This window comes from Echinops telfairi, unplaced genomic scaffold (assembly GCF_000313985.2).
Source record: "Echinops telfairi isolate 266 unplaced genomic scaffold, ASM31398v2 ScPeMD7_2291;HRSCAF=2852, whole genome shotgun sequence".
NCBI lineage: Eukaryota > Metazoa > Chordata > Mammalia > Afrosoricida > Tenrecidae > Echinops > Echinops telfairi.
Genome location: NW_022106189.1, coordinates 37,013,908 through 37,027,536, shown reverse-complemented (window position 1 = coordinate 37,027,536; position 13,629 = coordinate 37,013,908). Strand labels below are relative to the sequence as shown.

The window sequence follows — 13,629 nt, the reverse complement described above, 5'->3', positions numbered from 1 at the left end:
ACATCCATTCCTGCTCTCCCAGTGGAGAGCTGGTTGGTGGAAGCCTAGAGAATTGGGATGACTCCCCCAGGAGTAGGGCCCAGACACAGGTGGAGTCTACAGGTAAAGAGCCCTTTGGGATGAGCTGCAGATGTGGGCTCCTGGCACAAGCACCATCACCTTCTTGTTCTGGGCAAGGAAGGAGCTCAGTAGGAGCTGGGGCAGGATGGGTCAGCCCCAATTCCTGCCAGGAAAGTCACCTGCAGGGGCTGGGGGGGAGTCCCTGCTGTTTGTTCTGCGCAGTGGCAAGAGCCAGGGCCTGGCCTCTAGGGCCTCCTGTCTGAGCAAGAAAGGTCTCTGAGGCCCAGAAGGACCCCAGGAGTAGATGAGGAGCCGGTCTCCCCGCAAGGCCCCATGTGCCTGCCGCCCGTGAACCTTTATCTAAGCTCTGACCGCTGGGGTGTCCGGTCTCCTGGGGCTGGCAGCTTTGCAGGGCCTCTCTTACTCCAAAGCTGTACTGTTAACTCTGGCCCCCCTCCTGGGGTTTTAAAAAAGTCCCACCACCCTTCTCTTCTGTGTGTGGAGAGCCCTCGCAGACCCGCCCTCCCTTAGCAGCTCTGTATAGAGAGCTGCCAAGGCTGGGGCCCCAGAGAAGGAGAGGTGAGTTTCCCGGAAGGCTGCCTGGGTCGGTGCTGCTCCTCGCTTCAAGGAGGTGAGGTCCTGTCCTTGTTGCCATCTCTGATCCCCTAAGCATGAGGCAGGGGCTCTGGTGGTGCCGGGGTGTGGGTGGGTGGGGCAGGAGAACCCCATTTTGGGCGACAGGTCAGGAAGATGGTGGGTGCATTTAGAACTGGAGGTGGCAGAGCTGTAAGAGGCTTTGATGTTGGAACGAAGACCCTGCATGGAGGAAATCCCCACTGTCCCTCCTGAACTGATAGCCACCCTTGGGACCAGATGATGATAAAGCTGGAGCGGAGCATGAAGGGTACCCGTATTCTGGGCCTGGTGCTGTCCTTAAAGGAATAAGTCAGCCTCGTGCTGTGTTAGAGGCCAAGTGACCAGGGTGATTTTGAGCCAGTCTGCTTCAGAGCATGCAGCGTGCTCCCAGCAAGCCTGGCCCTCCTGGACCTGGCCAGCAACCTTGAGGGTCCTGAGGGGCTGAAGGGCAGAGGTTCTTTGGTACTCAGTCCCCATTGTCTGCCAGCCTCCTAGAGACAGAGCCTGGGCTGCCTACGGGCCTGAGGGTTGGGGACTTGCTTCTGCTCTCAGAGCTGGCCCTGGACACAAAGGTAGCACCATGCCTGTGATTGGATGAGGGCAACAGCAGTGACCGCCCACAGGTGGTCTTTGAGTCCTCATTCAACACACCATTCCTTTGGTGACTGTTGGCTGACCCAGGGTCCAGGGTCTGGCTGCACCCCTGATCCTGCTCCCTGTCAATCTGGTCTTCTGAGCCCTTGGTAGGCAGGAGGAAGTGACTGAGAGTCCTGGAGTTCAGCCCAGGGTGGGCATGTGGCAGACATTTGGGTGGGGAAAGGGGACTGGCCCTCAGAGCCCCACCTGGAGCTCAGGTAGGAGGAATGGACAGGACCCTCTAGTAGGAGTCCTAAGGGGCCACAAGAGGGGTACAGGTGTGGTGGAGAGGGCATGTGAGGGGGAGAGAATAAGCATTAGGTGGGCAGATTGCTGAGCGGCAGAGGTCAGGCATACCTTCATTCTGGAACCTCTTTATCACTCTGACACCAGCTGCCTGCCTGTGGCATTCCCTGCTTCTCTGCTGGGCTCGAAATTTGCTACATTGACCTCACAGAACGTACTATTAGAAATTGCATTCTTGGGTCAGGGCAGTTTCTCAGGTGTGTCCACAGGCAGGCTTCTGGGGCTGGGGGAGTATGTGGGGAGGGGGGCTTCTGGACCTTTGGGGTCAACCCTCTCTTGTTCCCTGCCTCCTTTTGGCCAGTGTTGCAAAGGTCTTTAACTACACCAGTAACTGCCTGGAGGCATCCTACTCTCTTAGCAAGCCTCTTGCTGGTAGCAAGCCCTCAGCTTTCTGCCTCCATGAGTGTTGCAAAAACTCCTTAGCTGGACCATTAGTAACTACCTGGAGGCACCCCACTCTGCTAGCAAGCCTCTTGCCTGCAGGCATCCAGCTTTCTCCCTTCACAGCCTGCACCTTTCCTGATTCTGCTGCTGCTGTGTCAGCTGTACTTGCCGCCATTTCCAGGGTTATAGCTCTGTCTTCTGGGTCTAGGAGGTTCTCCGCTCTAGGACTCTTTGCCCCTAGCTTTCTGGTGGTAGTAAGGTTCCTTTTTCCACCTCTGGGAAGGCTCATTTTAAGCTGAGTGGGAAGAAAAAAACTGACCAAACTCCTTATTTGTGTTCTGTACACCTTATTTGCACACTCTTCCCACCACTAGGTTGTCACCCACCTATTTGCATTATCAGTACGGTGTCCAGCCCCCTTGAGCCACAGGCACCTTACTTGCTAGCCCCAGTCTTGTGGGAGATAGAAGACCCTAGCTAGAGAGGCCATAACAAGTTCTTGCACTGTAAGTACAGATTGGGAGGTGACACCCTGGTTAAGCTGCATTTGTTGGCCACTTGGGGCTCTTTGGGACAAGCAAACAGAATACCCCAGAAATAAATTTGGCCCATGTTTGAGGTGGCTCTGGGTATGAAGGGAGCCACTGTTTCTCCAGTGGCTGCTGTGTGAGGCTCTGTGCTTGGGCAGAGCTCGCGTGTGTGGGGTGTGTGTGTGTGTGGGGGGGGGTTCTGAGTGGGGACCAGGAGGACTGGGAAAGGCCTGTGATCTCACCACTGCTGGCACCCTTGAACCCAAGCATCAGGGCCTACGTCTCCCAGCCCCGCTCTGCCTCTGTTTCCTGGCTGCCAGACCTGAATATGTCAGTTGGTGACTGCGGGGCCTCCCTGCCCTAGCTAGGAGCCGTAGTGTCCCATAGGGGTATCTGTGCTTAAAGAAAGTGCTGTGTGCACAACAGCCTGGAGTTGCCACTCTGCAGGTGTTGGAGTGTCATCTTTGTCAAGAAGCGATTACTCATGTGTCCTTGTCTGGCCCCCAAAGGTCTCGGGTAGGGACCAGGAATCTGCCTCCCCATTTGGTCCCTTGCTCCCGCCCTGGGCCAGCTTGTGGGGGCCGAGAGTGTGAGAGTGTGTTGCCAAGTAGTGCCTGGCCTAGCAGAGGGGTCCCCAGTCACTCTTGATGTCTGTGCTGCCCTTATGCTTGGGCTACTGGGGGGGGGGAGTGTGCGTTCAGGAGGCTGCTTGTTCAATGCCTGGGGCGAGCCGGGGCCCCCCTTGGAGAATAGCTTTGCTGTGTCTGCCCTCACTGGGTAGCACCCACCCCTAGAGGTGAGGTTTGGCGATGCCGGGACTTCAGTGTGTCCAGTGCTCCCTGGCACAGCTGCCAGAGACTTGAATGCCCCTTAAACAGCTATGACTGGTTTCCCCAGACACGTGCCCATCGTGGCCAAGACCCCAGCTGCCCCGGCTGAGGGCCTGCCTGGCTGAGTAGATCTGGCACCCAGACGGGCCCGAGACACAATGAGGGCCATTCTCAGAGCAGCCAAGGCCTGTGGGGCAGCCCTGTTCATTGCTCCAGCCCACAAGCCCAGTGTTGTTCTGCGCAGGCTGCAGAGGGGGCGGGGCACGCATCAGGGTGGGGCCTCTCCTATGTCCCTATGGATGAGTGAGCCCCAGACAGCCTTCCTGGGTCCTCTTGGGAGGGACATTCCCTTCCCCATTCAAGGGTCAGTGCCCCTCACAGTTAACCCACCAGTATGTTTGCGAGCCTTATGTTTTCTGTCAGACCTGGGGTGGCACTGTGGGGAAACACAGCAGGACAGTGTGTGTGTGTGTAGGGACATGACTTGGGCATTTGGGAAGAATGGCTGGGTGTGGTAAGGGAGGAGAGGGGCATGAAGGAGGTCATGGGAGCCTTCTGGGGGAGGCGGAGGACTCACAGGTACCCTCATGCAGGTGCTGCCAGCATTTCTCCTGAACTGGCCTCGCTCCGCAGGAGCACCCACCAGGCCCAGCCAGGGCCCGTGTCCCCACCCAATGTGCACATGTACACAGGTCCTAGAGAAGTGGGGATAGGGTATAGACCGGAATGTGTGGGGTGGTGGTGGGGCTTCCTTGTCCAGGTGTATCTGCCATGCATGTGAGGCCACTGTTTGGGTGGCGTTTGGTGTCCTGGTGGTGTATGGTGACATGTTGGCCTGCGGTCCTCAGAGTCAGCAGTTAGAAATCATGGGCCTCCCAAGGGAGAAAGATGGGACTTGTTTCTCCAGTAACCACTTAGTCTTGAAAACCCAAGGGGCAGTTCCACCTACCCGATAGGGTTCCTGTGAGTCAGCACTGACTCCGTGGTTGTGAGTTTGTTTGGGTTTGAGTGGTCTCTGGTGGCGCAATGGACTAAGCACCAGGATGCTACCCACAGGCTAGTTGAAAGCCACCAGCGAAACGTCTGGTCCTGTAAAGATTTGCAGCATAGGAAACCCAGGGGCAGTTCTGCCCTGTCCTGGGGTCAGTGGGACCCTGCCTGTCCCTGTCTCCAGGGCTTCTGTCCCCTGTACCCCTCCGGAGACACTTCCCCTGCCAGCTGCTGGCTCTCATCCCTCAGGAGTCCCTCTGACCCCTCTCTACAGTGGCCCTGCTGCTCTTTGTTTCTGTCCCCACTCTCTCCCTCTCACAGTCCGCCTTGTTCAGTGTCCGTCCGTCCACTCAGTCGGCCCTGTCTCTGAAGGGCACAGGATCCTGCCAACTCTCCAAGTGAGGCCAGGACCACTGGAGCCCCCTCCTCACCTGTTCAGAGAGGCTGGGGGCTGGGCCTACCACTTCTCAGTGCCTCTGAGAGGGCAGGAAGGAGCCTTGTGTTCTTGGGGGTGGGCGTCAGCAGCCCAGCCAAGGGGGCTGTGTGGGACCAGCTGGTGTGCTTGGGGGGAGTGCACCAGCTGGCGCTGGCAGAGGAGCTCCTGGTCCCAGACCCTGGTGCCACGTGCCCAGCCGGCACGGTGCTGCCCAGCCTGGCTCCGGCTGCCCCTGGCGGCCAGCTTGGTGAGCTCATGTGGCTGGATTGGGGTGGGTGGGGGTGGCACCTTGGAGGCCTGGGATTCCCCAATGTTCACCTGGGCCTGGGGAGGGAGGCCTCAGCAGAGCCGAGGGCCTGTGCCCACCATGCTCCCTGCCAGGGCTGCCTCCTGGAGGTACTGGCAATCCCCTTTGTTGGTGCCTGGACCCCTCTGACTTGTCTGCAGGGAAATTTTCCTCTGACTCACTGTGCTGGCGCTTCCTGTGGTCACCAGGGCAGGGCCAGGGACCCAGGCTCTCTGCTCTGGGGTCACTGGGGGAGGGTGGCCAGGGTCCCACCCCCTGACAGGATGTGATTCCCAGAGACCATATTTGGGAACTTGGCTTTTGTGGGTTTTTTGCTAGCAGCCTAGGTTTAAGGGTGGGAGCCTGGTGGGCTGGGGCATCCCCTGTCCTGCCCATCCCCAGGCCGCCACGGTCACCTATGGCCCCTGTTGAGTGGGTCCCAGGAGTTAGCCCATATTTTTTTCTAGAGGGTGAGCCGTTTTCAACCCCAGAGCAAGAAGTGCTCGTTAAGTATGAATCAAAGTCCTGAGCAGGGGAGGCATGTGTCCCTGTCCCAGCACCTCTGACCTTTGTGCCACTGGTCCTTCCTGCTCAGCTCCGTGCTTAACTAGCTTGAACTCTTTAGGGCTCCACCCCCGACTGCCCCCAAACCATCTGTGTGGGGTGAGGGTGGGTATGTGCTCCTGAGGAATAGTGCTAAGCTTTGGGCTCCCAGGCAGTGGAGGGCCTGGGTCTTAGTGCCCAGCCCCCTCCCCCTCCCCTGTGTGCTGCCCTGTCATTGTGTTAGGCTGAGATCCGGTCTCTGGCTCTGGTTGCTGGTGGAGGTGGCCCCTGGGTTGGGATGAGACCTTGTTCCCACTCCTCTGTGTCCCTGAGGGCCATTTCCTGTTTCGGATGGAGGGGGCGGGACCCCTACGGGTCTGGAATTCCAGGGTCACTGAGAGGCGGAATCTGATTTGATGGTAGTTAAGTGTGGTTTGACTCTTTAAAGGGGGAGTAGGCCCACTGAAGAGGCCTCCCAGCCAAGGGCGCCAGGGGCCACGCCCCTTCTACCAGGCTGTGCAGCAGCCCTGCTGAGAAACAGCAAGGGACCTCAAAATGCAGAGGCCTGGCCCTGCATCCTGTCCTCTGCAAAAGGCTGCTTGCTGCCCCTGTGACCCCTCCCAGGCGAAGTGCTCCCCGCCCTGCGCTAGATGCTTGGCTCCTGGGCCACTGGGAGCAGGCATCTCCAGGAGGCAGTGCAGATGACAGAGATGGAGTGGGAAATGCCTATACTCGGGACAGACCACGCCCTGGTTTATTTCATTCTCGGGGACTCCAGGCTCCACACCCACACCTTGCACCTGAATCTGCCCCTGGATGCGTGTCTGTGGGGACAAAATCACAACGCACTGCCATCCCGCAGCAGCAGCCCGTAGGAGAGGGTAGAACTGCCTCTGGGTTCATAGGAGTAGAAAGTCACATCTGTCTCCCAAGGAATGGGTGTTGGTTTCTAAGTGCTGACCATGCAGGTCACAGCTCAGTGGAGAGCCATGGTGCCTCCAGGGCTGCCCCCTCTGTGGCAGATGCGCCTTTTATCACATTACCAAGAAGGATCTGTGTCCCAGCCTCCCTGGGTCTACGCCCATCACCTTCATCTGTGCCAGGCCCTCCTTCTGGGGTCCAGGGGGCTCTGGCTGGGAGCAGCAAGCACACTGGCATGGTGCGTGTGACCCCTGGGCTGGCTGACATGAGCCTGTGACTGTGCCACCCAGCCAGGGTGCTCCCAGGGATGCCCCGGGCTGCTTCTACTTGTGAGGCTTCCAAGCCACCCTTGGGGTTCATTCTTCAGGTTTTGTAGGGTTTCCTGTTGGTGTTTCTGTCTTGTTGGTTCTGACTTTTAGGGCGCCCCTGAAGCCTAGTCACCTACTAATCCTTTCAGGACCTGCCACCCTTCATCCAACAGAATGATCCACACAAATGGAGTCATTGTAGCCATGGGTTTGTCATCGTCCCTTTGTGATCTGTGCCCTTGGGGGCTCTGCTCTTGGGATTTCGCCCCACAATATTCCCCGAGTCTCGTGTTGCAAGCGTGGTCTCCCTCAGACACTGTAGTCTCTGCCTCTTCTACCCGTCCTGCTTGTCCATCATTTATCCCTGCTTGTCCCTGGTCCTCCATGCAGCGTGGACGGAGCCCTCTTTAGTCCCTGGTCATCCCAGTGAATCCACGTGTGAGCCATCCACCAGCCAATCTGTGTCTGATCCCGTGCCAGCAGTCTCCCACACACACACTGGCTGGCGTCCTACCTTGTCTTGGCGGCTACAAAGGTGAACAAACACTCCTTTCCTTTAACTTCCAAGGTTGGACCTACTTACTCACAGACCTCCTCTGAGTCTCTATGTAAGTCTAGAAGCAGTTTTGTCGAATTCCTCACATCCCACTGGCCTTTATATTGTAGATATAGTGAGAGGGCAAGAAGATGTAAGCTCAGAGTCCCTCCATGAGCATGCATGGTACACTTTCCACCGAGCAAGCTGCCCTCGAACCTTCTGTGAGCTGCGAGACAGCGCTTTCTCCTCCGAGTCTCGGGCAGCTTTGATGAATTCCTCAGTGCCTTTCGGCTCTGGTGGTTGTGCAGGACGTCTTGTTCGGGACGTTTCTCAAAAGTTACTCAGCCTTCTCGTTTGTTGGGTTTTCTGTGTTGATGATTATCTGGTCTGCAAATGTTGGTCGTTTTGCCCCCGCCTGTCTGTTTCCCCCTTCTCATTTTGTTCCTCTTGGCCAACAGCACTGGCCAGGGTAGCAGGACTGCATGCGCTGGAGCAGAGAGGGTGTGTGCATGCATGTCCTGTTCTCAGCCATGGAGGGAAGGTGTTTGAGATTTCTCTGTTAACTATCGGGACTTAAGTTTAGGGAGGTTCCGTGTTTTTGCCTTGGAAAGCGGTGGACTTTGGCCAGCTGCTGTTGGTGTATCCCTTGATGGTGTGTGCTTTCTCTTTCAGTGTGGTCTGAGTCTCTGCCGCTCTCCTCTGCTGGTCCAGGCCCAGCCTGGCCCGGGGAGTGGGTGTGAGACCGACAAGGTCATGACCAAGCGGAGCCAGGTGCCTCTCGGTGCAGGGCGGTTAAGGCCACCTTGCATGTGCCCCAGCCTCACACTGCTGTGTCCTCTCTCCCTAGAACGTGCTGGCCAAAGCCCTCTACGACAACGTGGCTGAGTCGCCCGATGAGCTCTCCTTCCGCAAGGGCGACATCATGACCGTGCTGGAGCGGGACACCCAGGGCCTGGACGGCTGGTGGCTCTGCTCCCTGCACGGGCGCCAGGGCATCGTGCCTGGGAACCGCCTCAAGATCCTGGTGGGCATGCACGACAAGAAGCCTGGGCCCAGCCTGCCAGCCTCCCCAGCCCAGGCCCCTGCCGTGCCGCTGGCCTCCCAGTACACACCCATGCTGCCTGCCACCTATCAGCCTTCACCAGACAGTGTCTACTTGGTGCCCCCGCCAGGCAAGGCCCCACCCGGCCTCTACCAGGCCCCAGGGTCCGGCCTGCATTTCCAGTCCCCGCCAGCCAAGCAGACGACCGCCTTTTCTAAGCTGACGCCCCACCATCCATTTCCCAGCCCGGCCCCCGATCTCTACCAGGTGCCCCCAGGGCCCGGCAGCCCTGCCCAGGATATCTACCAGGTGCCCCCCTCCATGGACACTCGCAGCTGGGAGGGGACAAAGCCACCCGCAAAGGTAGGTCACCTGCCACGGGCACGGAGCTGTGCGGTGCTTTTCCGGCAGGCAGGTGGTGCTGGGCAGATCCCCAAGGAGCATCTCTGTCCCCCAAGAGCGGTCTCCTCTCCAGGCCGAGGGCTGAGGGTTTTTTGGGGTGTGAGCTGTCCAGATCCACATCCCAGTAAAGTCGTTGTGACGGCAGAGTACAGGGTGTGGTGCGGCGTAGGGGGCCAGGGCCGAGACTGGGAGCCCAGGAAATTTGAGGGAGTAGGGGGTATGCACTTGCATGAGAGATATCAAGTATATCAATTAGACCTGAAAACAAAATTTGGGGAGTTTAGGGGTGAGCAGTCAGTGACTGACCTTGTGGTCTGGGATGGTTGCCTGAACTACAGCCATCCTATCTGCCTTCTGGCTGGCAGGAATAAACAGAAGGGATAGGCAGGGTATACCCCTCTTTAAGAAGGCACCCAGGAAGTTGCATGTGGGGTGCCTCTTGTGCCCCATTAACCAGAGCTTAAGCCCGTGGCTACCTAGCCACCAGGGAACCTGAGGGATGAAGTCTGCTTCCTGCAGCCACCTGTCCTAAGGGGCCCTCCATAGTTGCTGGTCCTGGTGGTCCTGCAGCCTGAGGGGCCTCCCATCAGCCCTTGGGGTTTATGTGCTGGCTCCCAGACTTTCTGCACTTTGGCCTCCTGGACGCTGCCCGTGGAATTGCCAGACGGGAGGGTTCCAGCCGCGCTGCGGGGCTGCCTGAGCCTAAATTCCCGCTGCACCCCAGAAGCTGGCCAGAGGGGAAAGGCGTCCTGGGCTACCTTGATCATTTATTTCACGATCTGGAGAGCTTCCCTGATGGGGAGGGTCCCTGGGACTCTGGGGAGGGGTGTGGCATTTTCCTGCTGTGAATTACCCAATAGAAGCCTGCGGGTACTTCCGGGCTGGTTTCTGGCTCCTGGAGCCTTCATCACCGAGCATGTGGCTCCTGATGCTCCTGGTGTGGTGGGAGGAAAGCAGGAAGCTGAGAGTTATTGACAAGGGGGTGTGGCCAGAGGGGTCAGACTCCTACAGGCTGGGGTGGGGGCTCTGTGGGGACACAAGTGGGAGCTAAGTGGCCCGAGGGACTGAGGGAGAGGGCTCGGGGACACCAAGGCTGGGATGGAGGCCCTCTGTGTGCAGGTGGGGCCCCCAGACGGGAAGGGGTTTGTTGTGTGAGCTCCCTCATGGTGCTTCTGGGTCACGGGTCACAGCAGTGCCAGGGAGCAGGGGTGGCACAGTGTGCGCTGGGCTCTGCAGCTCCTGCATACCACCCTGCCTGCCCAGGGAGCCTGAAGTGGAGGGGAGCACAGCCCATCCCTGTCCCCTCAGGCCTGTCACAGAGCAGTGGCCGTGACGGGCCAGGAGTCTGAGATGGCCAGGTCAGAATCCCTCACACTTCTGTGCGTCTGAGCACCTGTCGTCCCCTCTGCTAGGGGTTTCCGGGGCCCGGGTGGAGGGTGTGACACTGGACCTCAGGGTCAGAAGGCAGGGGTCAGCAGCCAGGTGGCCTCCAGGTGGGTTGTGGCCCCCCAGATAGAATTCAGCTGTGTTCTGGCAAGGCCAAGAAGCCCCTCCCTACCACCACCCCTCGCTGGGTTCTGCTGTCCACTGGAGCCTGGCTGGGAGGCCGGCCCTGGCCCTACTGGGGTGTGAGTGCCTCAGGGCTTGTGTCTTGGGCCTGGTGTCGGTGTTGGGGGGTGAGGGGAGAGGCCTTCCCCAACAGGTCTGCTGTGGGATGAGGGGAGCCTGCTGCTGTCGGGCCTCGGGTGCAGTGCAGCATGCTGGCCACACGGTTCTGCCAGCTCCCCAGGGAGTCGTTGACCTGGCGAATGTCTGCCCGTTGGTGGCTGGCATACTTTCTATAATAAAAGGACATCTGCTGGCCGGCATGGCTGCTGGCTGGCACTGGCTGTCGGCTGTCTGGCGAGGCCTGGACTTCAGTGCCCTGTCCCATCAGGCCACTCACAGGCACAGTCAGGGGGAGGGAGGGCAGGTACCCCCTTCCTAGGGCCAGGCCCCACCTGCCCCCAGGATGACCAGAGGGTCTGGAGGCCTTGGTCCTTCAAGGCCCCCACCAACCTGCCACGTCCCGCCTGCCCCCGCCTGCTGCTGGCAGGTTCTAGCGTCTAAAAATAGCTCTGGAGGAGACTCAAGTCTGGGGCTCTAGGAGGGGGATGAGTCTGGCCTTGCAGACACTGCGGGGGGAACAGTGAGCAGGAAGGCCCAGGCTGTCTGGGCCCCCCCACATAAAGGAGCCCCTGCCTGCCTGGCTTCCCTGCTCGGGCCCCTGTGCTGGGCTGCAGGAGGGGGCAGGCTAGTGCCAGCAGCAGGGTCCACCAAGCTTAGAAATGGTGGTGCCCGTGCTGCGGGGTGGGGGCAGAGGGTAGAGGGTTGACACTTTGTTCCTCGGTGCCCTGTGGGCACAGGCAGCTGCTCCCTCTCAGCGTGCAGAGCTGGCTGCAGTCAGCGGGCACACGGAGGGATGTGTGCGGAGGGCCCGAGCCGTCCCATCCCCTTTGATTAGGGAACAAAAGGCCTTTCTCTCAGGAGAACCGGGTGGGGGAGGCGAGGCCTCTGGGCAGGGCTGTCCAAAGGGAGGGGCTGCCCAGCACACCACACCCCTCCCAGATTGTCCGCTGCTGTGAGGACCGACACGGCCTGGGGTACAGCTTTCTGAACTCTGGGGGCCGTGAGCACCCTGGAGCAGGCTCCCTCAAGCATGCTTGCAGCTGCTGCACAGTGCCAGTGCCCCCCAGCAGAAGCCCACCACCCCGGACCCCAGGCCCAGGTGGGAGTGCAGGTAGAGCAGCAGTCTTTCCGGCGTGGTGGCCACTGGGCAGCCTGCCCCAGGGTGGCTCTGGGTGCGGAGACTGGGGAGGGATCTGTCCCCAGAGCAAGGCGCCGGCCGCTGCTGGGCCCTGCGATCAGGCGTTTGCTTCCTTGTCAGCGGGCCATCCAGGGTCGGAACTGCCAAGGCCCCTCGCCTGCAGGCCTGGCCCTCCTCTGTGCCCCTCCTCTTAGAAGGAAGGGGTGGCATCCAGGAGCAAGGAGTCTCCCTGGGGGCCATTCTGCTGCGGGTGGTGATGGTCGCCTTGTCTCTCCCCCCAGGTGGTGGTGCCCACCCGCGTGGGACAGGGCTATGTGTATGAGCCCCCCCAGCCGGAGCAGGACGAGTATGACGTCCCCCGCCACCTGCTGGCCCCAGGGCCCCAGGACATCTATGATGTGCCCCCAGTGCGGGGGCTCCCTTCCAACCAGTATGGCCAGGAGGTAGGTGGTCGTGGTGGGTGTCGGACTGCCCCTTGTCTGACCTTGTCCAAGGGCTGGCTGTTGGGCTCTGCTCAGGCAGGTAGACGAGTTTCTTCAGTCGGGTCCTGGGGGCATGCTGTGGACTTTCACTCTTCTCAACTCAGCCCTGCAGTCCTGGCACGGCTACCACTGTACCCTTTCTGCCTCCAGGTATATGACACGCCCCCCATGGCTGTCAAGGGCCCCAATAGCCGGGACCCATCACTAGACGTGTATGATGTGCCCCCCAGTGTGGAGAAGGGCCTGCTGCCCCCCAGTCATCACTTGGTGAGTAGCTGGCCACCAGGTGCCCCTCCTCCTCCCAGTCCATGCGTGTGTGTTTCTGTGTGTGACCGGGTGTGTGCACAGGGGTGGCCGCCCAGAGACCTGACCCCAGATACGCCAGCTCTGCCTCTTCCTTGTGCTGGGACAGATAGGAGAGCTTCTGAAGCTCGGTGTCTCGTGGTCAAGATGAACGTTGCTGAGACACTCTCACAGGATAGACCAGGAAGGTGACTAGTATTTACCACACAAGCCAGGACAGTGTAAAGTAGAAGGAGGCACAACCGGCAGCCAAGGAGGGACCACGCCACAGCCCAGGATTGTCCTAGGCAGGTGGGGTGGGGGGGGGATGGTCACCCTGGATGTGATGTAACACACACAAGTAGCTCAGCCCGAGTACCTGCCAGAGTTAAAATCCCACGAACTTACCGGTGGTGCTAGTGGTACACAGCCACGGTGGTAATGTGGCAGATGGCGACGGCGAGAGTGGTGCTGGTACTGCGGGAGGGGATCTGATGGGGAGATGGTAGTGGTGGGAGGGACGTGCTGGTGGGGTCGGTGGCCGTGGCAATAGTGTGGATGGTTATGGCGGTGGTAGTGTGATGGTGGCGGTGTTGGTATTGATGGAGGTGACGGCCGTGACGATCGGTGGTGGTGGGTAGTGAGGGAGTGTGGAGATGAGATGCTAGGGATTTGGTGGTGGTGAGGCTGCTGAGGTGGTCGAGGCAGTAAAGGCGGTGATGGGAATGACAGGGACGAGATGGCAGTGATAACAGGGATAGTAATGCTGGTGGGGGTGCTGAGATGGGGACGATGATGCAGTGACAGGGTCATACTGGTGCCGAAATGTGGTGCCGTGGTGGTGGTAATGATGATAGTGAGGGTGCCGATGCGGATGGTCATGATCAGATGGTGTTGGCGATGGTAGTGATAGTGCTGGTGGTGATTGTGATGGTGGCAGTGGCGATAGTGAGGGCGTTAATGAGGATGATCGTGATTAGATGGTGTTTGTGATGGTGGTAATGACAACGGTGATGCTGGTGTGACTGAGAGTGATGCCGATGGTGATAGGTATGACTAATAGTGATGACGATGGTGGTGTTGTGACTAATAGTGATGATGATGGTGATGTTGTGACTGAGAGTGATGCCGATGGTGATAGGTATGACTAATAGTGATGACGATGGTGATGTTGTGACTGAGAGGGATGACGATGGTGATGGTGTGACTGA

The 13,629-nt window shown here is 59.2% G+C and overlaps 1 protein-coding gene across 2 annotated transcripts in view; it reads left to right on the top strand.

Annotated features, from left to right (window-relative positions):
- The first annotated feature begins 34 nt into the window (after positions 1-34).
- BCAR1 (BCAR1 scaffold protein, Cas family member) overlaps positions 35-13,629 on the top strand; it is a 19,543-nt gene continuing 5,948 nt past the window's right edge. Inside the window, exons 1-4 of one of the 2 annotated variants that reach the window (XM_045293772.1) lie at positions 35-102; positions 8,252-8,809; positions 11,936-12,097; positions 12,287-12,403. In XM_045293772.1, the coding sequence (XP_045149707.1) occupies positions 58-102; positions 8,252-8,809; positions 11,936-12,097; positions 12,287-12,403 (882 nt within the window). In that variant the 5' untranslated portion in view covers positions 35-57. Of the gene's footprint in view, positions 103-313; positions 692-8,251; positions 8,810-11,935; positions 12,098-12,286; positions 12,404-13,629 lie in introns of those variants that run through there. The other variant, XM_004704541.3, reaches the window with a different exon arrangement.